General features: G+C 46.6%; 5 protein-coding genes across 5 annotated transcripts; 2 read left to right on the top strand and 3 right to left on the bottom strand.

Moving 5' to 3' along the window:
- Positions 1-2,734: 2,734 nt before the first annotated feature.
- On the bottom strand, positions 2,735-5,666 carry N7473_013197 (uncharacterized protein; the record flags this gene model as incomplete). Its single annotated transcript, XM_057159136.1, is given in 8 exon segments — positions 2,735-2,960; positions 3,008-3,536; positions 3,590-3,814; positions 3,842-3,963; positions 3,979-4,270; positions 4,341-5,341; positions 5,393-5,505; positions 5,565-5,666. The coding sequence occupies 8 exon segments, from the start codon at positions 5,664-5,666 to the stop codon at positions 2,735-2,737; spliced, it is 2,610 nt and encodes an 869-aa protein (XP_057002186.1).
- Positions 5,667-7,614: 1,948 nt separating this feature from the next.
- N7473_013196 (uncharacterized protein) lies at positions 7,615-9,100 on the top strand (the record flags this gene model as incomplete). The annotated part of the gene is made up of 3 exons (XM_057159135.1): positions 7,615-8,202; positions 8,258-8,809; positions 8,855-9,100. 3 exons carry the CDS (start codon positions 7,615-7,617, stop codon positions 9,098-9,100), a joined length of 1,386 nt encoding a protein of 461 aa, XP_057002185.1.
- A 2,898-nt stretch (positions 9,101-11,998) lies between these two features.
- N7473_013195 (Vacuolar ABC heavy metal transporter (H.t1.c1)) lies at positions 11,999-14,609 on the bottom strand (the record flags this gene model as incomplete). Its single annotated transcript, XM_057159134.1, has 2 exons — positions 11,999-13,133; positions 13,183-14,609. The coding sequence occupies 2 exons, from the start codon at positions 14,607-14,609 to the stop codon at positions 11,999-12,001; spliced, it is 2,562 nt and encodes an 853-aa protein (XP_057002184.1).
- A 2,135-nt stretch (positions 14,610-16,744) lies between these two features.
- Positions 16,745-18,176, top strand: N7473_013194 (uncharacterized protein; the record flags this gene model as incomplete). Its single annotated transcript, XM_057159133.1, has 4 exons — positions 16,745-17,104; positions 17,156-17,644; positions 17,696-18,001; positions 18,117-18,176. 4 exons carry the CDS (start codon positions 16,745-16,747, stop codon positions 18,174-18,176), a joined length of 1,215 nt encoding a protein of 404 aa, XP_057002183.1.
- Positions 18,177-21,542: 3,366 nt separating this feature from the next.
- N7473_013193 (uncharacterized protein) lies at positions 21,543-22,697 on the bottom strand (the record flags this gene model as incomplete). Its single annotated transcript, XM_057159132.1, has 1 exon — positions 21,543-22,697. The coding sequence occupies one exon, from the start codon at positions 22,695-22,697 to the stop codon at positions 21,543-21,545; it is 1,155 nt and encodes a 384-aa protein (XP_057002182.1).
- Between the last annotated feature and the right edge of the window lie 1,499 nt (positions 22,698-24,196).

Raw genomic sequence — 24,196 nt, 5'->3', positions numbered from 1 at the left:
AAAGGACCCTTTCAAAGCTTAATATCTCTATCCGAACGAACACCTACATTACTGAGCAGCCGACTAAGCAGCAAATCTAGCTAATTCGCACTAAAACGCCTAGAACGTTGTTCAGCTACAAAAGCAAGCTTCAATGCTCAAAGATCTACTACACCGGCAGTCAAAAAGCCCTCCAAGGCCAATCAACGACGTAATGAATCAGATTATACAGGGCGGCTACTTATCCTTACATGGCGCTGCATTACTTGCTCAGGATAATGCGATTCTACGCATGGCGAATGAGAAGATCATCAAAAAGCGCAGCCGGTCGAATAGGAAGATGCCCTTCAAAGAGAGTTTAACCGTTGAAGAGGGCCTACAGCTAGTTGAGCTGCTAAATCAGCCAGTGGAGGGTGATAGGATAAATTACGTACGCAGAGCGAATTGCCTAATCGGGCGATTCCACGACCTAATAGGGCCCCATTTAGGTGTAGTGGGTGTAGGGAAATTGTTCACAGGATCAGTTCATGTAAGAATTGCTTTATTTAGCTGAATTGATACGTTTGGTGGAGATAATTGATTTCAAAATTTCTAGCATCCAATAGCAGAAATATGCCAGACTCCTTGTCCAGCTTGTGAGTTCTGCGTGTGACCTCTTACAACAATAGAAGTCCATTGATCTGTCAGAGTGCATGAACAGCCATATTTGCAAGGCCGATAAGAAGAAATAATTGAGGTTTACAGGAAAAACATGAATATCTCACCGCACAGCCACGTTTTGGCCAACAACGGAAAAGTCGACACACAAACTCCGTACGCTCAGGTCGGAAACAACCGTTCTTTTTGGTGGCTATATTTGTGGAATGCACTCCCTCCAGTCCATGAGTTGTCGTTACTTTGTGGTTGCAAGAGTTTCTATGAACAGGGAATGTCGGCAGCTGTTTGTGAATGTTACCTATCCTCGGGGCTAGACCCATCATCGTTCTCGGATCTCATTCCAACATTCAACTAAAGCGTTGCTACATCGATAAAAGGACCCAAATGATCTGGAGTTCTGAAAGACGTGTATTGCGACGCCACACGCAGGCTTAGAGGGCGTCATTGGCCCGCCAGACAGATTAAAATTAAATCAGATATGCGAGCAACGGAAATTACGAAGAATCCGAGTTTATAGGAAACGCAACTGGGATGTTGAATCGAGTCCAGAAGTATTTCACCCTATTCCTAGACGTAGAAAACTAATTCTAGTCGCAAGATACTTTAGTTGCAAGATACTTCAGTTGCAAGATACTTCAGTTGCAAGATACTTCTTCAGTTGCAAGATACTTCTTCAGTTGCAAGATACTTCTTCAGTTGCAAGATACTTCTATGGCCAGCTCCTATGTTCCCTGACCGTATGGAACCGGTGACCAGGCTAGTTGCCCCAATGAACAAACAGCATGGTCCTAGAGGCGACGTAAGTCGCCCTGATGTATGAGTAGGAATTCACGGCAACCGAACAATGCGCAGAGGTCAATCCTGACTACCTAGTCTCTTGCTTAATTTGGAATTCGAACTATTACTCCGTTAAATTTGCTCTCGGATTGAACTTGAGCCTCCTTTCCTCTAGTGAGCTACGTAGTACATCCACGACTAAATGAGGTAATTCTGTACGTATGAAAGATGTGATTGTCTCGACCATCAAGGGTTTCTCATTATTTCTCATGCACTCTCTTTCTTTCCAGGGGTTACAATGGATGCTCAAAGGGGGAATATGGTTCATCACACGGGGCATTGCATGTCGCCGGGGTAGGGTCACTCTACAGTACAATACAATGTCTTGTTCTGCCCTTTCACGGGTAATGAAGCCAAATGGTAACTTACATAAACGAAAGGGTAACCTACGCAGGTGAACCAATCTCAGAATCCGGGGCAAATGCTCTTCAAGAAGTGGATGGAAGTATGATGCAACTGCAAAACGTACATGGCCATGGCGTACAATGTCCGTGACGTCGTGCTCAGAGCTAATTGAATGCTTCATCAGTGCTGGTAATCTACAGTTTTCATACAGAGACTCACTTTCCGCATGAATGCTCGTTGATTCTTCTCACTTTATTCCAGGATACGCTCATTACTTAGTCTGGGACCAACCCAAATATTGGACTCATTCCCGGTGTCCGTTCGCTGAAACACAGAATATGACGTAGCGCACCCTTGGAGACTGGTAGATGTATGGTGAACCGGGGAGTGGGGAGTGTTCACGGGCTCTAGAGAGATGGATTGAAGCGGAGAGAGTGCTAACCAAAAAAATACACTATCTAACCATATCTGGCCAAGGTAAGGAGTATCCTTTTGGACTTAGACGATCCGTCATGTCCACTCAAACATACTATCCCAATGGATAGTAAACGAAATCTGGCTACAGCCTCGCTATCATTCTGTGTGATCAAGCATGGTGTTCAAACATTGGTTTCCCTTTGGAATTTTGGCGTGAGCTAAAGATAACCCTGGTTTCTTGGCACTGTCCCGCAAAATATAGGCTAATCAGATGCGTTCATCAATTTTAGGAATAAGAAACTTGAGATCCCCCAAACTTCTGGTCCAGGAATTGGTTGAGATCACGCCTCACTGGCGCTTACCAAAGACGCCCCTGCGAAGAGGGAAGTGGTAAATGAAGAGCCTTCCAAGTAATTTTAGACGATCAGATGCTAGCGAAGCGGTAAAGGGTCATGTTGAACTTACTGATAAGTAGCGTAGCGATTCATCCATTACGTCCTTACTCATTTTGATGAGCAAGAATACCAGAAGGCCCCCCAAAAATTCCTTCATAAATCTCGGTTAGGATTCGCGCGTCGGTTCGCAGAGTGGGAGATATATAGCGACTTTGTAGCAGGAACTTTATCGTCCGCCGGAGAAGCCGCTCGAGATCATTTCGGTTCACCAGCTCGGATAAGTGGGACTTGTACGTGGCCGATAAGACCAGCATGTTACCAAATTGCCTGCTATACAATTAGCGTGCGTAGACCGGCAAGACACGGGATTAATTTACGCATGAGCAGTTCCAAAGATATTGGTGACGACCGGCCGGCCTTTGATGCCATCAAATGCCTCCGTGCTCAGAATCGCCGAGTCAATGCATAGTTTGCATGCATGACGAAGCCTCATCGGTGGCTCGTCGTACGTACGTTGGCCATGACCACCACTGAGGTTGAGGGGCTGTGCAGGGCGGTAGGTCCGGTCCATATTCATGGCGGTCTTTTGATTTTGGATTATAGACGAGGATATCGGCTGCGAGTTGGACCCAAACACGGTATCAGCTACCGGCGTTGTCGGTGAGTCGACTGAGGACGCATATGGATTTGATTGCCCTGCACAGTGGAGTGCGAGGTAGAGAAGTGGTCGATGAATTATATAGCGAGCCCCGTAATACTTAGCGCGCATGCGAGCGACATTGATATCTTCCGATGGGGGGTCACTATCTTTCCATTCCATTGATATGGGGAGGCTAGCACGCCATAGCTCAAGGTTCTCGCTTAAGATTTTCAACACATTAGAAGACCAGCGGGTTTGACCTTGTTCTGTCAGTGATATTAATTTGTGTTCTAACCCCATTTTTCCCGAGAAAGCTTACCTTCAACTTTGTACAGATCGGCATGAACGCGGTTGAGAATTTTCCGTAGGTGAATTTGCGCCGAGTGGAAAAACATCATCACTGTATTGGGTGCATAGATATCGTCCGTGAGACTGAGGGTGAATCGACCCTTCGGAAGAGCAATGCATGCTTCATACCGCGAGATACCGCTAGCGGGGAGATCCAATTCGGCTAGGATATCACTTGACGGAAGATTAGCCTTCGCTTGCGATTAGATCAACTCGGTGTGACCTTGCCTTTCTAACTGGAGACAAGTCCAGTAAGCAAAATCATACAGGTCCTTCACAGGACCATCACACATCTTCTCGTACGTTTTTCTACATAAGTCAGCCCTCATCTCAACAGTCGGGTTGCTGCGTTAGCCCTACGATCGAACCAATACTTGACAGGCCCGGGCAGCCTGGGCAATCCAGCCATGACTCTGGAAAGGATGAGCCAGTTGGCCGGCATAGAGCCCCGCGAGTAATGCCGCCTGGGCATGGGGTAGACCATTTGCACCCTGGAAGTTGCCAAGAATGCTGGTAGCATAGGCATAAAACGCTAATCCGGGAATAACATCGAGGTTCCGTAGATTTTGGTCGCTAAGATTGTGACGTCCTATGTTACTTGTTAGGACCCCTCCCATCCAAGCGCGGCCGCTCTTCCCCACCTCCTCTCCCGCTGGGAAGGTGGTTGGAAGACGGAGGCTTCGAATGGAAGTTATCGATTCGCGAAGACAGAGAAAGCTTACTGGGCAATGATGGCGCCTGGGTCCGTGGGAACTGTTCCTTTCGAAAGTCCACGACATAATCCATGATAGGGCCAGGGACAGGTCGGTCCCTAACTTCGCAGATACTGCCTAACGCAAGGACCAGCAAGACGATGGCGTTGTTGATCGACAATTCGATCGAATTGGTGGATCCAGATTCGGGCATGACGGTGGCCGAAAATTTCATATCACGTCCTGCAACTCGGTGAGCGTCGCACGACCGTTTCCGTTTTGCATCCCCTGGCGTCTTACCCCCAGTATCGGGGCAGTATGTTGTAATGAAAAGCTCGATCTTTTGTTCGAGGTTCTTTGGATCGAGAAATGGATGTAGTTTATGCAAATGCTCCATATAACTCCTACAGTAGCGACGTATCGTAGCCGGTGTGGTTGTTACCCGACCGGTATCGTCCAGTCCGATGTCCACGAGCTTCGACTGCGGCTGGTTAGCTCCACCCCATGGCCCGCTGGGTGAGGGAATGTGCTCGCCAAATTCCCCCGCGGCACCACTCGGGTTGATTAATGAGGTCGATGTAACCGGATCTCCACTAGTTTCATAACCTTCACCACGTCCGTAGACGCTGATGAGACCGCGCTCTTCTTCTAGTCTCATCACGTAATCTGCTTTATACGCATTAGGCTTGAGGAGCCGTCGAATACAGGGCCATTGCAGTAGCTTGTGAGCGGCAGTAGTATGTTCCGCAGGCATAGATAGCTCGCCAGCTTCTTTCGTCACGGAAATATGGTTGCCGTTCATGATGTCGTCGGCACACTGCTGCGGAACCATTTGGTTATTCCTAACCACGTCCATGTCCTCGATTGTTCCGGAGGGATCTTCCTTAAGCAAGCGTTGGATCAGCTGGCTTAGCTGGCTCAGCTGGAGGCTGTTGTCGGTCACTACAGATTGTATCTGGGAAAATTTATAAACCAGGGTATCTTCTTGTTGCTGTATTCGATCACGGAGCTGTTTTACGGCTTGTGCTTGCCTGCTTGTATGTTAGCATAATCTATCAAACGGTGGAAAACCCAGAACAGACCTATAGAGTGGAACTTCTTTGTAGACACAGATTAGAGTGTATTCCTTGCAGTGACTGCAAGCGGGACGACCCTCGTCGCATTTTGCTTTCCGGATTCGACATTGATCGCAGGCCTAGTACAGTCAAGTGTGGGTTAGGTATGGCTCTTGATCGACTCCAACTTATTACCTACCTGTTGCGCGCGGGGAGCTTTGCTCTGTTGACGGATATCATACACCGAGCTGTTATAGGAGGCTCGAAATGGAGCATACGAAGGGTCCGGAAGACGAGACATCTCACTCGGGTAATTACTCGAGCCCATGGGATGTTGCTGCTGCTTTGGCCAGGTTGCTATTTCAAAAGGCTAGATGAGATACCGGTGTGAGCTAATTCTCAAAAGAGCTCCCAAGGGGCCAGAAATTAAGACGGATTCTGGCCAAATCGATAAGGATTACTCGACACGAATAGCAAAATTGCGTTCTTAGAGGAGAATAAAGAGGTGATTAGAACGCTCATGATATGGTATCAAGGATAAAGGCCATTTAGCCCGTAATATATACATCATTGGATGCACGCAATTTTAGGGACAAAGACGGTCAAAAAGAACCATGTCCGTGTGTCTAGGTTTGCTCAGAAATAGTGTCGACTAATGCACTGTCAACTCGCATTATGACTCGTCTAGATTCAATTGATGGAAAGAACAAATGTCATAGGGTAGGTTAAAATAATAGTGGAGCTGAGATACAGGATACAGTTATAGACGTAATGCCATTGGACAAGATTACCATGCGAAACATAAAAGGAAAGCAGGTCGCTTGGTAGAGCCCCAGTCATTCTGAGCGGTAAGTTTCTGTTGTATTACTTGACAGTTTATCCTTAAAATAGATAATTCTTACTCCCCTTAAACAACCTCTTCCATGACCCTTCGCCGAACTCAACAAGAAGAGCCCGTGCGGGTAAGGCTGATACTGATAGACAGGGCAGGGGGGATGGGATGAGAGAGGATGAGACCGTACGCTAAACGTCGTGTTTTCTGCTATTAGCGTGGCATACTGCAATGTGCGTTTTTAGCCCCATACCCGGGTCCTCATGCGTTGTAAGTAGAGGGCTGAACCTCCTTCCTATAAGGATCCTCTGCCAGATGATGACGAATTTGACCTTCCTTTTTTGACCTTCCTCCATCAGGGAGGGCGCTTTCGAAAAAGCCGAGTTGTCCACACTCGCAACCCCCCTTGGTTTGCAACCCCCCTTGGTTTGCAACCCCCCTTGGTTTGCAACCCCCCTTGGTTTGCAACCCCCCTTGGTTTGCAACCCCCCTTGGTTTGCAACCCCCCTTGGTTTGCAACCCCCCTTGGTTTGCAACCCCCCTTGGTTTGCAACCCCCTTGGTTTGCAACCCCCCGCGACACTCCGGCTAATCCTGTAAGGAGCCGCAGTTGTTTACCTCCTCTGCGTACGAAAATCAATTGGAATAAGAATGCCATATGTTCGCCTTGTCTCCGAAGGCGTTCCACACTCCCACTGACCGACCTTGTGAACAGCAACAAAACCCCACCACCCAGTTGCGGATGTTAACAAACCAGCTAGGATTACATTACGTTTCAGTAGAATAGATTTCGCAAAATCTAATCTTCCGCTTATGAGTAGTAAAGTGTGGGGGGCGCTAATACGGCTTGTCACGCCCCAAACAGCAGGAGACGCACGCTCCTCTTTGCTTGTTCCCTTGTGCATTTACCGAAGTATTTTTACCTTGGCGATGATTTTGTTCTATGTTATCTCCCACCCTGATCTGCGATCAGCACCTCACGCCCCTCTGCGGTCTGAATTCACGTTTGATCGGATGCTGAACAAACTTCTTGATCAAGCAACTCACTTGATCATATTATGCACTCGATTATATTATGCAGAAACAGTGCAATACACGGCGGATCTTTAGAAATATTTAAGTGCCAGCGGTGCTCTTCCCTTCAGCTCACAAATTGCCACCAGCACTCTTCCACCTATTCACTTGCCACGGTGAGTCATTCTATTCCCCATTGCACTGGGCAGAAGCCATCCTTCACAGTCTTGCCGCCTACTCTGAGCCAACCACTTCTTGGTAATAGCTGTCCAACGATCTCCAGATTTCGCAAAATCTCCTTTACTGCCAAGTGGTTTCCTTATTCTCCTTTTCCTAATCTCTTGAACCCAACCCCACGCACCGCAACCTCACTAATAGCCAGATACAAGCTACTGACCCTGGTTATGCCTCTTGAAATTTATCATCCCGCTTCCTATCGGCCTATATTTGATCCTACAGCTGAGTTCCCAAAGTTCAATGGGTCAGACTCCTGGTGGGTTGACGAGGGAATGGTCGTTCTGAGATCGTTTGACTTCGAGGAAATCCGTAAGGTGGTCCGTTATCGACTTTATCCTCATGATAGCGTGCCGCGCACATTTTTATTGCAGCGTAGCACCGCTTTTATTGATAATTTCCTTGCGACATTATCGGAGTCTGATGGTCATCAGCCACCTGAGGACCTTTCTCATGCACAAAAGGTCGAACAAATTTTGTTGCGATCCGGCCTTTCGCCTTCTCCGCGCGAAATATGGTCCTGGGATCCTGCAGCAGGTTGTCGACAAGATGCACAAGCAATCGCCGATTCAATAGAGACAGAAAGCCACATCCAGTTTGGAAAAATACCATTTGAGGAGATTGTGCGTGCATCTCTTGGATACAAAACCGACGCCGTTGAATGGTTCCTAAATCAACATACGATACTATACATATCTCTCGTGAGGCACTTTCGGAGACATCCCGAAGAAGTTCCGATTTACAAAGAAGTTGAGAAGGTATGTCACAATCATATTTCGGCTCTCCAAACCCTCTCTGACCGGAAACTTTAAGATCTTACGAACTAAAAGTCCCCTTGCCCATCGATCTTTGGTGCAGAGCCTTTTTGATGTGAATCCGGGCCAGGCTCATGATGTACCGCTACCTGCGGTCTCCCCTGCGTTTGGATTCGTTTCAAGGCCTATTCAAAGCCTATTCCATCGTCGAACGAGATTGGCTCAAGTACTCGAGGCACTCGAGATTTTGGCCGTGCGCTTCCGCCGCCAGTACATTTGTACTTACACAATGGACTGGAATCTGGAATTTGACACTAAACTACCATATTTGGAGGACTACCACAACTCAATTTCAGCCAAGGATTTGGCTAGTATTTTGACAGACAAAGTACACCAACTCTACCAAGAGGCCACAATAGAGTTGGTGGAGGTAACGGAAGATAAGACCGTTAAAAGAATATCTCAGGAAAGTATCGCTAATGGCGACTGGAGAGGTATTGTGGCTGATTGGTATACGTTAAGCCAATTTGTATGGGAATGTTGCGTTGCGTTGCCAAATGTTGTTACGGTCTTGGAAAATTGTGCCAAGGCAAGCCTTCAAATCCTTTCTGTTACTCAAACAAACACGGCCCTTTTTAACCAGCTCATATTATAGATCCTATTTGAAACCCGAAACTATCATTCTCTCACAGCTATGATAGACGGGCTTTACGAATATTATGTCGCAACGGCAAAGTCGAGCTCAGGCACTATAAATGTCTTTGAAATTTCTGTGCCGGAGATCCTTTCTAACGTGATTCCTTTGAACGACCCGACCGAGAATCATCTCACGTATCTTCAACACTACAACCTACATCCTGGAATCCCATGGATTGAGCCTCATCTTCGCAATCTTCACTAAGTTTGGGCCGATCTCAAGACACTAATTCATTGATTATGCAAAGTAGAAATCGATTATCAATTACCAGTTGGCATAATTCATCTTGAACTGTCTTTCATAGTAAATGCATTGAAGCTAAGATGAACTTCGGGAAGTAATCAACCTATTCTCCGTGTCTATCACTACAGTAACTCGTATCCTCCAAGTTGTTATGTGGCGAATCAGGTCGTAGAATTGGCAGGCAAGGGCCGATTGTTGGGGAGTAGGAATAGGAGAAGTGATAGCATATGCAAGCAAATAAAACATGTTAGAATTCTCTATTCAATCGTCGATAACTGCTTGGTGAATCCCGCTGTACATATTACCTAAAACCGGAATTTACCAATCAAAGCTAGTGTGCTCAGGAAAACCGAGGTCAACAGAAGCTCAGTCGCATGTTTTACTAAGGGTAGTTAGTCTTCCCTGTATTGAAGACTGCCGAAGCTAGATAAGAGCGATCGCTCATTGTCAGCCAGAGAAATATGTGTCTTTTCTTGGCACTCATACAGAATATTCCAAGAAGCCGATGGGGACCCGCAGCTGTGAGTGCAGAAAATGGATCACTCATTTTGCATATCTGGCTCAACTTTACGTTCAGTTTGGCCATAATCTTTGGCTTGAGAGAATTGGAGTGGATGAGGAAAATCCACGGTAACGAAAGATAGTCGCTTAACACATCACGGAAAAGAATCAACCTATCCAAGCTATGATTGAAAATTGAAAAGTAGGCTAGATCCACCCTATGGTAATATCAGCCGTATTGAAATTAGATCGAATGACTAGGTCCTACATTTGACACTCTTTGTAAAGAGCTAAGGCAAGCTAGCCACATATTGTGGGCATACGAACACAATCCCAGGTGCTTCGGCAATTGCTAGAAGACATCAAAATTTGGACATCGAATCCTGTGATTTCTACATAATAATATGCTCAAGATTGAACTTGATGTTTTCCGTTTGTATTAAGTACTTGTGCCCTTCATTCCACTTCATTTTTTCCCCCAAATGTTGTCTCACAGATGGCATGTCCGCGAATGAACACAAATACTGAGGGCAGGCGAATTTCTTCTCAGCATTCTCTAGAATGAGGCGAAGGACTGGATTTATTTTATCGTTTTCTGTCTTCATACGGTATACCTTGGATGATCGTTGGAAGCAGGTTTGGAAAAAATGGTTGAAATTTTTGAATGACAGTCTAGCACGGCCAAAATCCGAGGTTCCGATGTCCTGATATGATAATTTTCACACAAGTACTCATAATCTTCAATATAATATGGAAAGCTAGTCTGTAGGTCCCAGCAGTTTGGCCTGCAAGCTTTGTAGTAATGAAAACTATCGTGGTAACCCAGTCGCAGTAGTGAGCCTCAAAACCAACAGAGTGAAGGCGGCTGCTGAGGACGCGGCTTGGATACTTGGTATTGAAATGACTGGTAAATTACCGACGTGCCCCCTATTTGTTTGATTTGTTCAACAACGTGAACAGCGTGGCTAAACCAAGCTACGCCAATCAGGTAAGCCATCCGCCAAGGCGCTGGACTTGAGATGGGTAGATGAACCTCTAAGTCACATCCAGTAAATTGAAACAGAGCCTATCAGAAAGATAAGTTCTCGATGCAGATGAGACCAGCGCGATCCTCTCAAGAACGCGGCAGGCCAAATCTATTGCCACCACGACGACTGTCAGGCTGCGCCGCCTACTTTCCGCCCTCCTTGTGAATGGAAGTAATACAGTACAGTTCAATTTTCACCTGATTGTCGCTGCCTCTGCATCACACTAAGTCGTCATGTTGAGCAAACACTTGGATAAACACGATCGGCCTTATAAGTGCTACGAGCCTGGTTGCAGCGCATGACATCCAACTCCTCGCGAACAGGACTATCTACCACGGTAGTATAGAAGCTGATGGGGGCTACAGGGAGCTTGTGCAAATTTTCGCCTAGTCCTTCAAGATCAGGGAGACCATACCAGAAGTTGAAGAAAACTTCAACCCATTGCTAGGCGGTGCGACAGCATACTAGATGTGCGAGAGCCTGATAATGGAATGTAGTGTCCTTGGGGACGCGTCCTCGATCGAAATGATTACGATTCAATTGGTGGGGCAAGATGTATCTGAACCGTCCAACTTGGCCGCGTTAGTTTGTGGAATGGTCTGAGAGAGAGTTTGAATCACGCGACAGGGTCTCACTATGAAAACCTTTATACTTGCCTAGGACAGGGGGTGAAAAACTCCAGACTTAAGGCAGGACAGAATGGACAAAATGAACAGCGTGGGGCTCTTCGTTTGAATTATTCATCATGTCAGGATAGTCAGGGTGGACAGGAACGGGAGGCTGGAAGGTGAAGGAGACGGATGGGTTGCGAGAGTGGGTCCTCGTGTAAATACCCAAAAGTACCCTTGTGGGGCTGATAAAACTCCCTTCGTACGCGGAACGATTGGCTAGTTGCCGCCCCCGCGCCGCGGCCAGCTGGGAATGGATCCTCACGCGCTAATCCATCCTCAAACATGAGCTTAAACTTGTGAAACATTAGGACAAGTGTAATATTCTCTGGTGAAGAGGCCTTACCATAGGGCTCGTCCGATCCACCTGCCCGTAGACCACGTCCTTGTATTCCGGGGCGTTTACCAGTTAGAAGGTACTAAGTTTATCAAGTGAAGCTTCCATCTAGTTATTCCCCACGTTTAGATCATAAATGTCCAACCTCAATACGCTATGAAAGTAGTTCTGACGATGCGCTTTTCGCAGACTGAAAAATAACACTGGTCCACCTGTTCCCAACTGTGAGGTTCGCCAAGACGTTCAGCGGTGTAAAGTGAAATGAATAATCCTATATACAAAAGAGATTTGTAAGACACTAGCTATCACTTTCGTAATTGTCGAGCTAAGCTGATTCCTCGCTTTGGTTTTGCCACATGCGTCTATACCGGCCACCTAATTCCAAAAGTTCAGCATGTGTCCCTCTTTCGACCACATGGCCTTCATGCATTACTAAGATGCAGTCTGCCGCTGTTATTGTGCTAAGCCGATGGGCGATCACTAGTATGGTGCGATCGTGGGAGAGGGCCTTGAGAGATCTCTGAATATAGGCTTCGGAATTAGTGTCGAGCGCGGACGTTGCTTCATCCAGTAGGATAATAGGGGTGTTTTTGAGAATGGCGCAAGCAATTGCCACGCGTTGCTTCTCACCACCGCTGAGTCGTAGACCCTGGTCTCCGACTTTGGAATCGTAGCCATCCGGAAATGCCATTATCTTATCGTGGATACCCGCGTCGCGACAGGCCTGGTATATCTCCTCGTCTGTGGCACTCTGGTTCGCATACTTTAAATTGTACATCAGGGATTCATTGAAGAGTCTCGACTCTTGCGGCACCACACTGATATTCCTGCGAATTGAATCGCCCGTAAGATCACGAATAGGATGTCCGTCGATATAAACACAGCCAGACACAGGGTTGTAGAACCGATACAAGATCTGGAAGATCGTCGATTTACCCACTCCAGACTCTCCGACTATGGCTGTTGTAGTCCCCGGCTTGCAAGTGAATGTAAGTCCATCCAAGACGACTTTCCTCTCATCATAGCAAAACCCGACATCCTGAAATTGGATCTCGCCATTGCAGGTAGTCAATGGAATAGCAAGAGGACTGTCCACCTCCTTTGACTGTTCTCGGAAAAGTCCCAACATGTGTTCGGCAGCAATCAAAGCCGATTGAATCGAGCCATAGAAGGAACCAAAGGATGCTAACGGACCCTGGAGCTGTGCCATATACGTCAACAATGTCACAAACAGACCCACGGGCCGCTGGACAGTGGAGATCTGAAATGCAGCAATTAAGCACGTGCAGAGCAAGCCGGTCATCAAGATTGTGTTCTGGACAGTGTTGAAAATTGTCATGCAGAGGAATGAACGGCGTTCAGTACTCTGATGATCACCGATAGCGGTGCGATATCGACCTAACTCGTATGTTTCCTGATTGAAAAGCTTCACTGTTAGGTATGAAACTATTGATTCATTCCTGGGGCAGTTAGTTGATTGTCCACTGAGTATGTGGGTATTTCGCTCACTTAATAGCCTCTTCATAACGAGACGCCTTCATCATTTCTCTCCTGGTTTGTGCTCTCAATGGGCCAACCCGAAAAGTGACATAAATATAGCTGAATGATGATATTCCAACCACTAGCGCGTAGTATGCATCAAAAAAAATCAGGAAGTACCCAATGGCAATGAGCAAGTCAAATAAGGTAGGAATAAGCTCAAAAACCACCTGTTCTAGGAGTCCAACGACCGGTTTGCCTTTGTTGAAGGCCGATAAAACTTCGCCCGTCTTTTTGTTCAAATGGAAGTCCAAATCGAGGGAGTGAACATGCTCAAAAGCGGCCATCGAAAGCTCCATGCGACAATATTGGCTTACTGGGACCCAGAGTGCTGAGCGTAGAGAGCTTAGGCTTGTCTGCAGCCATCTATAGACAACAAAAAGTATAATCTGTGGCCAAGGAGAATGCCCTTGTTGATTAGCTAGGGCTGTTATGACCACCCCAACTTGATTCGGGGCCATCACATTATTTATTCGCTGAATCACAAGCAAGAAGAAACAGGCAACTGTGACAAGCTTCAGGCGATATGACTTAGATGGCCACATGAAAGGGAGAAAAATTGAGTAGTCACTGATATACTCCCACCAGCTCCCAGTGGTTGTCTGCTGGAGGGTGAGACCATGTGCTTGAGAAGTTGCACGTAACGGGTCGCGATTCTTTGGGTTGTCATACTGGTAATGATTGCCCACGCGAGAAGAATTTAATAGCCTAGTGGTCTCTGTTGCTTCGTTCGAGCTCTCAACATCGGTTTCAAGAATTCTTGACTTCCTGGCGTAGAGTAGGACCAGAGCAATGAGAGTCAAGATTCGGGCACTGCGTGTGGCAACTTCCTCAATCTCCCACAATGTTATACTCTGGCGAATTGGGCCCCCGAAGGGATCTCCAACTACTTTTTCTGGGTGGACTGAGCAGTAAAACACCAAGGATATGCTTAAAATAAGCATTTCGATAGGAATGGCGGCAGACCAACACGTCAAATGAACAGCTGTTGGAGATGAAGTAGTATCGAACATGGACACGAGAAGAATCATATAGAAAAAGCTAGAACCAGTGATATAGACCTGTAATGTTAGCTTTGATGACCGCAAAATGTATCTAGGCCCATGCATACGTACCACGACAGATTGCCCGCACCACCATTGCTCCGATTGAGCAATTACCACATGGGCAACAGAAACTGCCGCGTCTTCAAAGTATGTTACAAGTAACACGGCGGACAGCCAGTTGAAAAGTCGTTTTTGGGTAGGTGAGAAGCTTTGCCCATTTTTGGGTCTGTTTGTTCTTGTGATGATAGTAGCTGTATGCGCTCCAATGAAAAGGGTGAAAAGTAGAATAGGGGAGAATGTGTGTAGAGTCTGTAGAGACTCAAGGAGCTCCCGAGCTATGCGCTGTTCCATAATGCGTAACCGGATCCACGAAATATATGGGCGTGTTCTCGAAAATATGAAGTGATTGGAATAAGAGTGACTCCCTGTATGTGTGAGAGATTGACAAAAAAATGCTGTCGAGAAATATTCGGTCTTATGTATGGATCTAATGTGATGCAAATGTAGCTTCTGCAGTCGACAAAAGTATTAATACGAAGATTACGGCGGTGTACGCCGTAGAAGATACGTCAGCTCGGCCGAATTCCGTTGAATTAGACTGCTCTTGACTGGTGGACGTAGGTCAGGGCTTGATCGTTGGTGATAAACGGCATCAAGGGAAACTGAGAAATTGGAACAATTATGCATGTAGCATGTAAGATGGCCACAAAAGTGGCTTCCGAGATGGGAATGGTTAGGATCGCCTACCCCGCCCTATAGACAAAAGAGAAATGCAGTATCTCACGTACGAGAAAGGCTCATCGGGCCTACAGGTTATTTCATTATGGCAGGAAATATGAGTTATCATCTTCAAGTTGTTATCTAAAAGTCGCTGATGCCCGCCTTCCTCTTACTATTGGTTGGCCATCCTCGATATCTGGGTTTTCTTCTTATTTCTGTGACCCCAACAAAAATTCAGAATAGCGTTCAAATCCTTCAAAGCGGCCGGTTGGGGTGCACAATGCTTGTGTTGCAAATGAATCCCTTTCAGCGTCTCTCCATCGAGGGGGCTCATTAGGGATGCGAGGAGCCCTTGGGAAGGGCTGCTACGCGGAGCTTGGATTTTCCAAGCTATCCGGGATAGCTTCAGGGAGAGAAAATTGTGATCAATCTTGTACTTGGCGTATTTTACATCCAAAAAGGTACGTTTTCTCATTTAGAAAAGTACGAAGTGGTAAAGCTAGTATACACCGTTGTGGTGCCGTTAGTTGGAGGAGATGTCTATCCAAATTGTGGATACAGTGTTGTCTTGACTGAAGGCAGGCACATCTGCGGCAAGGAATAAGAGGCTCCGGGCGTGCAAGTGACTACCATGCATTGGCGAATAAGCGGCTGGCAGCGCTTGGTCCACAATCTAGACCAGCGGGCTACAATGATCGAAGAGGACAACTGCAGCTCTTTCCACTATTCGCATACTTTGACGTGGTTGGAAGATCGGGTACAGGATTAGGCTTGGAGGAGGGTTTTACAAGCGAAGGGGGGTTGCAAGCCAAGGGGGGTTGCAAACCAAGGGGGGTTGCAAACCAAGGGGGGTTGCAAACCAAGGGGGGTTGCAAACCAAGGGGGTTGCAAACCAAGGGGGGTTGCAAACCAAGGGGGGTTGCAAACCAAGGGGGGTTGCAAACCAAGGGGGGTTGCAAACCAAGGGGGTTGCAAACCAAGGGGGGTTGCAAAGCTTATGTATCGGTGGGGCCGATTGTGGCCAGTTCACGCTCTGGTATCAACGCACTCTGGCCAAAGATTGTAACATACACCAGTTTCGCGAAATGATACCTGTCTTGTCTTCTGTAGTCCCTCTCCTCCACTCGCACGTGTAATTTGTGATTGACGCTGTGGAGCAGTCACACAACGATCCTAATTTCGGTAAATCAAAGTCTACGCTATAAGGCAGGAAGCGAACCACTGATTATCAATCATCCTCAGAGGTGCACATGATGTTATGAAAGCGCAGGACGCTAGAGCTTTTGACCAACCAATCATGGCTACATGATCCGAATTTAGCTAAAACCTGTGGTTCGGCCGCACACGCATTAGTGAAGATTCACAGCCCCGTACTATTGGCTAGGTTACTAGCCAGCGACTCGATATGGAAATATCGAACACGCCCATCGCCTTTAACGCCATGCTTGAGGGGCATCAATATTCACTACCCAGGACTACGAGAAATGGGGGCTGAACACTAGCAAGAGTCGCCGGAATCATGTATATAACGGAAGTATCCCTTCTCCTCTTGATGACACCGAATATACAAATATGGAAGCGAGCATACTCAACGCCTCCGTGGATTGTTCCAGATCAGGTAGGCTTTCCAAATTTCATCGCCTTTTGATATAAATCGACAGCCTAGGCTAATAGCATGGGAACTAGTTCATATCCATTCTGCTTCGTTCCGGAGCGATATTTCAACCGAAATTGATCCTTCCACTCCCACCACAAGCAGCAAAAAGATGGAGGGTCTTCTTTCGGAGCTCTTCAATGGCAATTGGAGCCATTATTTATTTCGAAGACCGGGGTTGAGGAGGGCGCCTGGCTTAGAAGGCGCGCTCTTTAAGGGCTGGACTTTTGATCCGAATCAGATTCGGGACGATAACTGGGGAATGGTCGTCAAGAGTTTGATATACCAAAGCCTGAATAAAGTTGGGCTCATTCCATTCGAAGCATTAGTAGAGCTATCCCGCGGTCAAGTTACGCCCACTTTGCGAGACTTCCTCGAGGAATATGAGCTTCTGTATTCGCAAATATGCAGCTTTTACGTGAAACGGCCCTATAGCATGAAGTCCGGAGGGCACTTAAGCTTGATGAAAGAGGTGTGTTTCTGTCTGTTTCTTCGCTCTTGGATATTAACTGACATACATAAGCACCTGGAGGACAAAACGATTGGTGCTGATCCATTCATACGCACCGTGGTTCAAGACGCATGTGACTATGTGGTTAACAAGCATACAAGAAAGAGAGACCTGGTTGAAGATCTTCGTCACTTTATTACCAATCCCTTGAGAGATCAGCTTCACGAATACGTACCCCATAATATCTTGCTCCGACGCAAAAAGGTGCTGGCAGTGCGCCTCAAGGCTTACATCTCAGACGCTTCCAACATGTGGGACAAGCCCTTCGATTCTAGTACCACATTTCTGGACGAATATCTGTCACTTGAACCTCGAGCTCTTGCCGAGAGAATAACCAAAGTTGATCATCATCTATACCGAAAGCTCAAGGTCAGCTCGTTCCTCGAAAAAGGACAGGATTTGCAAACCCTCCAGCAGCGTGAAATAAATTTGACAAGGTCGGTGATGGAGTGCCTGGACACACAAATTTTGAATGTAGAGCAAGTTTTTGAACTGGCAAAGGTAATTTCCACGCTCCGTTCCAGATATGGCAAATTTTGACTGAATCTGTAGCACTTTTGCGATATGCAAAATTACCTATCAATGGATGCGGTACAGACTGGAGCCGAATCTGCCAGATTAACTCCCGAAATCAAGCAGCGCCTGAGATCCATCGCAAATTGGGAGCAACAACTCAATATTCCTAAACCAGGACTATATCCTTTAGCCCGTGCTGCTAAATGTGCAGTATTGTGGGATAACACACAACTCGCTGAGAAGTACATCGATTTATGTGTTTGTTACACTCTTGAACGCCTGGCTGAAACGGGAACATGGGATGAAAGAATCAAAAACATGGAGCCGCCACATACCAAGACCGTACGTGAGCAACATTCTCACAATACCCTCGTGGGTAGTGTATCTCCGAAGGACACCAAGATGGAGTACTGCCTTGAAAGCCGGGAAAAGTGTGCAGATATCGACGAGGTTTCAGGTCGACCTTGTCTTTGGAGCTCGCAGATATATGGATGGTGTTGTTGTTTCTGAACGTTGAATGAATAGTAGAAAGTTCCTTGTTGATACCAGCTATTTGTAGCTCGTCCTTTCCGAACTGTCATTGTCCTTAGCCTCTACATGGACTTGGTTCCTAGGTGATTTTTTATCCCCATTTCGCTGCTAAAACATTACCCTTAAATGATCGGTATGCTAGGGTTTGATCGCCCAGTTCTGTTCTTATCCGATCTCTGTGGGTATTTCCGTGGTCCATACCTCCCCTCACGGTGCAATTGTCACATTACATTGCGTGCGATAGGAGGTTGAAGATGTTGAACGACATCTTTGGATGCTGATGAGTACCAGGAAAATAAGCAGACAAATGGGCTGGGTCAGTCAGGGCGGTAAAAGGGAGGCAAGGTTGAAGTTCTTCAAAGTCACTTAGAGGAGCTGCGGGAGTGCTCAAATCACCATGTTGTAAATAACGTCAATCCCTCTGCAACCGCTTCCTGCCGCACCCGCTCAATCTCAAGAGAACTTTGGAACTCTCCACCCAAAAAGTGAAATAATGCGGGTCATTACTGAAATGAAAAGCATAGCTATACTGTTTTATACTACGCATCCGTGGATATACTCCATATTTACCCAATTTTACGTAGACTTTTGTGTGTACTTTCATTGAGAGAACTGCTACTGTCTTCTCTGAGATATCCCTTACAGTTCGGTCAAACGCAACATGATTCACAACCACTTATCCTTTGGAGTAATAAGGATGTATCCTCTTGGTAGAGAGATAACTACCATTTGTAGAGGAAGAAAGGGGACCTAAATTTGGAAGGGTGAGACCTGTTTTTGGTAAGACAACTTCAGGCCGTATGCCCACAACCTCCAAATATCGTCATTTTGGGACTACTCGACTCCTATCGCGATCACTGATAAAATGCGCGGGTGGAGAATGAAATGTTCGAGGAGCCAGGCTCTGGATCTGCGAAATCGTGCTTTGTAATTGAATTGACTAGTTACGGAGCAACGCCATAACTCATTCCAATGTAAGCTTTTTACACCCCTTAACCGATCTTCTCTTCAGTGAGGCGCAATGGGTAGTTCCACAGTAATTCTGGTGACTTCCCTCGTTGTTGTAGTAGTCTATCCATATGTATCAACCCAACATCTGAAAAAGGTTATCAACCGCCTCTTCATCTGTTGGCCGGCTCTGAAGGTGCCGATCCAACCATAATAGCGTTTCGGAAGCTGCGGAGCAAAGGGTGGCAGCCCCTCGATAAAGAGTAGCATGGAATTTCAACAGTCCGGCCGTGTTCTCCTTATAGACACTGTTGTGTGCTAAAGAACACATCGTTTGCATGGCGTGGTTCCAGAGCATTACTTCAACATTGAAGTGGACTCCACGCGAATGCGCACACTCAAACATTGGATACTGCTCTCTCATTTGGAAAATACAATACAACTTGGGGACTCTGCTCGAGCCATGCACGAGATGGTTGTCCTAGAGAAGTTGGAGCCGACTCAGCCGACTGAATGGTCGCTCATCGAGTTATCTAGCAATGTTCAAAGGTTGTCAACGGTCTCCAAACTCTATCGGTCCTTTGGCCGTTTTTTTAAAGGTATAATCATAGGATCGACACAAATCGCTTTCAGATCATCTGCTGATTGGCTAATCTTCTCTGTGTAGACGGCCATTTAGACCTTGCACGTTCGAAGATCGAGCTTGAAATCGAGATAATTTCTCTTCACTTTGCGAATGTCGCCAACTGTCCAGAGCTCTTAGACGCTTGAAAAAATCCCTGATCAATGTGCGCCTTGCCAAAGCCACACATATTCCAGTGGCAACAGACGTTTCTAAGCACGAACTTTTTTATCTTAAAGTGAACTTCAATGGTTTGGGGATGTCTCGGGGCTGGATATTGTGGACCAGTGGATGCGCGTACGATTACTTGTCGTGTCTGCACGAGTCTTACTTCTACAGGAGTGTTTCACAGATGCCGGAAAGGAGTGGGCAGAAATTCTCTTGCGCATAGGAGAATATCTCAGTACCTTGGACGTCAACGGTTTTTCACCGGGGCTTGTCGCTACTCTATATTCTTTGCGCGAGCTCAGGCTGCTAGTAAGCGTTTTGATGCAGGCACTTGTGCTTCCTCTGGTGGTTGGACCACTGTTAGGAAGGTACTGTTAGGAAGGGGGGAAAGAGACCTGTTCTATTCATACGCAGGGGTCTGTGAGTTACTGGATTCCCACACTTCCCAAGAATTTCTTACCCGGTATGTTGTCTCGGATAGGAACAGAATACCCTCAATTGATCGAGGGAAACCATTCTTTTCTCAAAACGTGAGAGAAATCCCACTGTCATGGATTACCTCGGATCTGAAAGATGCTCTTTCAATGTGGTGAGAAATCACCCTTCCTGGACGCCTTCTCACTCGGGGTGACATGGGTTTAATGGTTCAGACTGAGTAGCACTTGGTGCATCTTTTACTTGAGGACATGTACTGGGGACTTCTGCCTCCGTACACCGATGCACTGTTGGGATGTTAGCACCTGTAGTATCAAGATGCATGAAGTCTTAGGGGTTCTCCGGTACTCCGGTACCATAGATAAAATTGTCGGCATTGCGACTTCAAGATCGTTAGCTTATTACTGATTTTAGATTCTAGATAGATAGGAATATGACTGAAATAATTGATAAACCTCTGATGAGGAGCTGTTGCAATAACACGACGAAATCAAGTGAATTTAATACAGAAAGTTGATGGACAAATGTGGACTCCTACGACCAAAAGAGGTACAAAAGACATGAATAAGTACCTTCTGATCATTTAGCTCCAAAAGAGTCTGGTAGGTTCGAATAAGTGACCGCCCGCGATGTGATGGGGCTGCTGTGGAAAGATGCTCTTCAATTTCGCGTTCATGACCAAAACCTCGCATTTTTATTGACAATTTTTCAGGGTCGCGACGCTCTCTAGCCCTTCGACATGTCTGTAAATTTGTTAGAGACAAGCATAGCTTCGTACTGGGGACAACAGTCGAAGGCTGCCTTTCAGATTACACGCGAGCCATACAGTTGAAGTCACGCCTTAGCTCACCTTCAAAGGTTTGGTAACGATCGGCAAATACCTCTACAGGCTTCGCTGGTAGGAGTACTTGGAGTCGTATACTGAGAAACGGTTTCCTGCGAAGGAACGCAGAAAAACGAGGAATGAATGGCTTGATAGTGTTCATTAAAGAGTTGCTTCCCGCAAGCCGACCGGAGAATGTGATGTTAGTGGTTGTTAAAGAAGATCAAAGAGAAACCTTGGCACGATTGGGGAGCTTTGTCAATTGTGACGAATTGGAAATATACGTCTCTTGCATCACTCGTATAAGGTGTCAAGCAAAAATTATGACCATTGGCTTGGAAATATTCCATAGGAGACTAGCTGTACCATCCCTGTTGAGGGACGAAGGATAGGCTCGGAGAAAAATTCGTATCAATAACTCCACTTGTTGCAGGTGGCCAATATAGGGTCTGCATGCCTGCATCATAAGTTGCTGTCGGATGATAACAATCGAGGGCTGCATATGGAGAGGAGGTCGGGAAAGCCACCTCTCCAATTTGATAGTTGTTGATAGCCTTCGTATTTCTTGCCATGCTTTGCGCATGCGGTGTTTCCAGAAGCGATAGTATTTTTTCTTCGGCAGCCTTCATTTTGTTCGCTGGTAGCTTGCTGCAACCATTCCTCTGAAGACCTTGTAGAACAGAAGCGTCTGTGTAATACATGAACTCGGAGCAGCTCTTTTCAAACACGGCTCGCATTGCTTCCAAGTTTCTTTTGTCCCAGCCAGTTAAGTAATTGTCGCCGTAAATTTTCGAGAGACTTTCAATCGATTCTTGCGTTAGACTGAAGGAGATGGTATCTTTCCTTGAAACCATGTCAACACAGACAATATGACTCTTGACGTCAATCACTGCCACTTCATTCTTTCCCGGGAAAGTAAGAGAGCAAAGTATCCAGGTAAATTCAGGCTTTGAAAGCAGATTTGAGAGGGATATCTCAAACTTAGAAGCACTTTGCATTTGGCGGTCGGCATTCACCTGCCTCATTTGCTTCAACAGCTTTGCCAGCTGCTTAAGTTTCACCTCCTCCAACTGCTTCGCCACCTCAACAAGCTCTTTCAACGTCATATTTTTCAACAGTGTCGCCAGCCCCACGTTTTTCATCTTCTCCAACAATTTTGCAAGCTGCACCAGATCCATCTCATTCAACTGCTTCTCCAGCTCCACTACCTCGACTAGGCGCACCCCCTTCAACGAATTCATCAATTTCGCCTGAATCTCCTTTGGCTTCTTCGGCAGTGTCACCTTCTCCGTCCCCTTCAATAGGGTTGCCAGCTCCTCCAACCTCATTCGCTTCAGCTCCAACGCCCGTCTCGCATGCTTCATCTTATCTTGCAACTGCTTCTTCATCTCCTTTTCCTCAATCGCATCGAATTTCTCCAGTAGCCATTCTGGAGGCTGAAACTCAGATCCAATATTGACGCTAACTTTCAACGAAAGGCGACCAGTCGATGGCAGCAACCATTGGGACATTCTGTCAAAAAGTGGTACTACCCCAAAGTATGGTCAGTGATATGCCCTTCGAATATATAGAGGGTCATAAGTCGAACGACAACCACAATGGCTCGGAATAGTCGAGCTAGCTCTAGCCTACCAAATTCCCAAACACCGGCGCAATAATTCCTGGGCAAGGGGCATTGTATCTTCACTAGCACAGAAAACCAAGTTGTCTGTTTTCTGATTGGATGGGAGGAGGTTGATCCACCAAGAGAGACCTCCACCGAATTATGGTTGCGCCGCTGGGCGCTTGCGTAAACCTCGGAAGGACCAATATATGAGCTTTGACTCTATTATACGCAGTAAGGAATCAAACCAATTTGGATTTAAATCCTTTGTCTATCGTGGGAGGCAACCAGTCGTCCCTCCTACGAGCATAGGATCGGTATCCTTGTCTGCTTTGTTATTTACTCAGACTCACATAGCGGATGCAGTTCGCCAAACCGACTTTGACAATTGTCCGAAAATTTTCTACTATTCCTATATAAGCTACACCATGTTCGAGCACAAGAAAGAGCGTGGAATATATCTTTTAGCTATCTTTTCCGCTGTAATTTCCAAGCTTGCACAGCATCGTGACTAGGTGCTGTAATCACGATATATTCAGAAGACGCGAGGTTTACGCGAGGCACCACCGGCGGGGTAGATAACAAGAGAGGGTACACTATAGGTTGAACCCTTGATCTCCATGGCCCGTTACGTAGGATTTGCTTCTGTCATTTTGCGCACTAGAAATAAATATTGGTCTTTTGGGGAAATACCATTACGCCCTTCATGTCCGTCGTGTAAACCAGGCTAGCTCTCTAGTCGGCACGACGACACTAAAAGTTTGAGACAGTTCGGCTCCATTCTATTTTTTTTACCGTAATTTGGCAGAACAGTCTCACGGTGTCCAATGACTGTAAGTTTTGGTTTATGAAAATTTTAGCCAATGGTTCTGGCTCTTATCTCATACGTCCTCTGCCAGGACTTGGCCCCCAAATTGATCGCTCGGATTTAGCCGAAGTGTCGGGTGGGGTTGCAAACGAAGGGGGGTTGCAAACCAAGGGGGGTTGCAAACCAAGGGGGGTTGCAAACCAAGGGGGGTTGCAAACCAAGGGGGGTTGCAAACCAAGGGGGGTTGCAAACCAAGGGGGGTTGCAAACCAAGGGGGTTGCAAACCAAGGGGGGTTGCAAACCAAGGGGGGTTGCAAACCAAGGGGAGTTGCAAGCTTATGTGTACCGGTGGGGCAGTCGATTGTGACCAGTGAACGCACTGGTATCGGAATCTCCCGTGAAAGAGGGTTCGCCATGGGCTTCAATCTTCTGATTGCGCAACGGTATTCTCCCTTCCTTGTATACCACAATCTTTGGCTGAATCTTTTGTGCTGCCTCGGCAGCTGGTGTGAGGAGAAGAGGCCCATCCACTCCTCTGACCACGTCTGGGGTGCTTTGTTGTCTCATTTGCGATGCCATTCATTTCCGTATTAACATAC

The sequence above is a fragment of the Penicillium subrubescens genome, assembly GCF_028828155.1.
Source record: "Penicillium subrubescens strain IBT 31985 chromosome Unknown utg000013l_segment0_segment0, whole genome shotgun sequence".
Lineage (NCBI taxonomy): Eukaryota > Fungi > Ascomycota > Eurotiomycetes > Eurotiales > Aspergillaceae > Penicillium > Penicillium subrubescens.
This window is presented reverse-complemented; position numbering and strand designations above follow the sequence as displayed.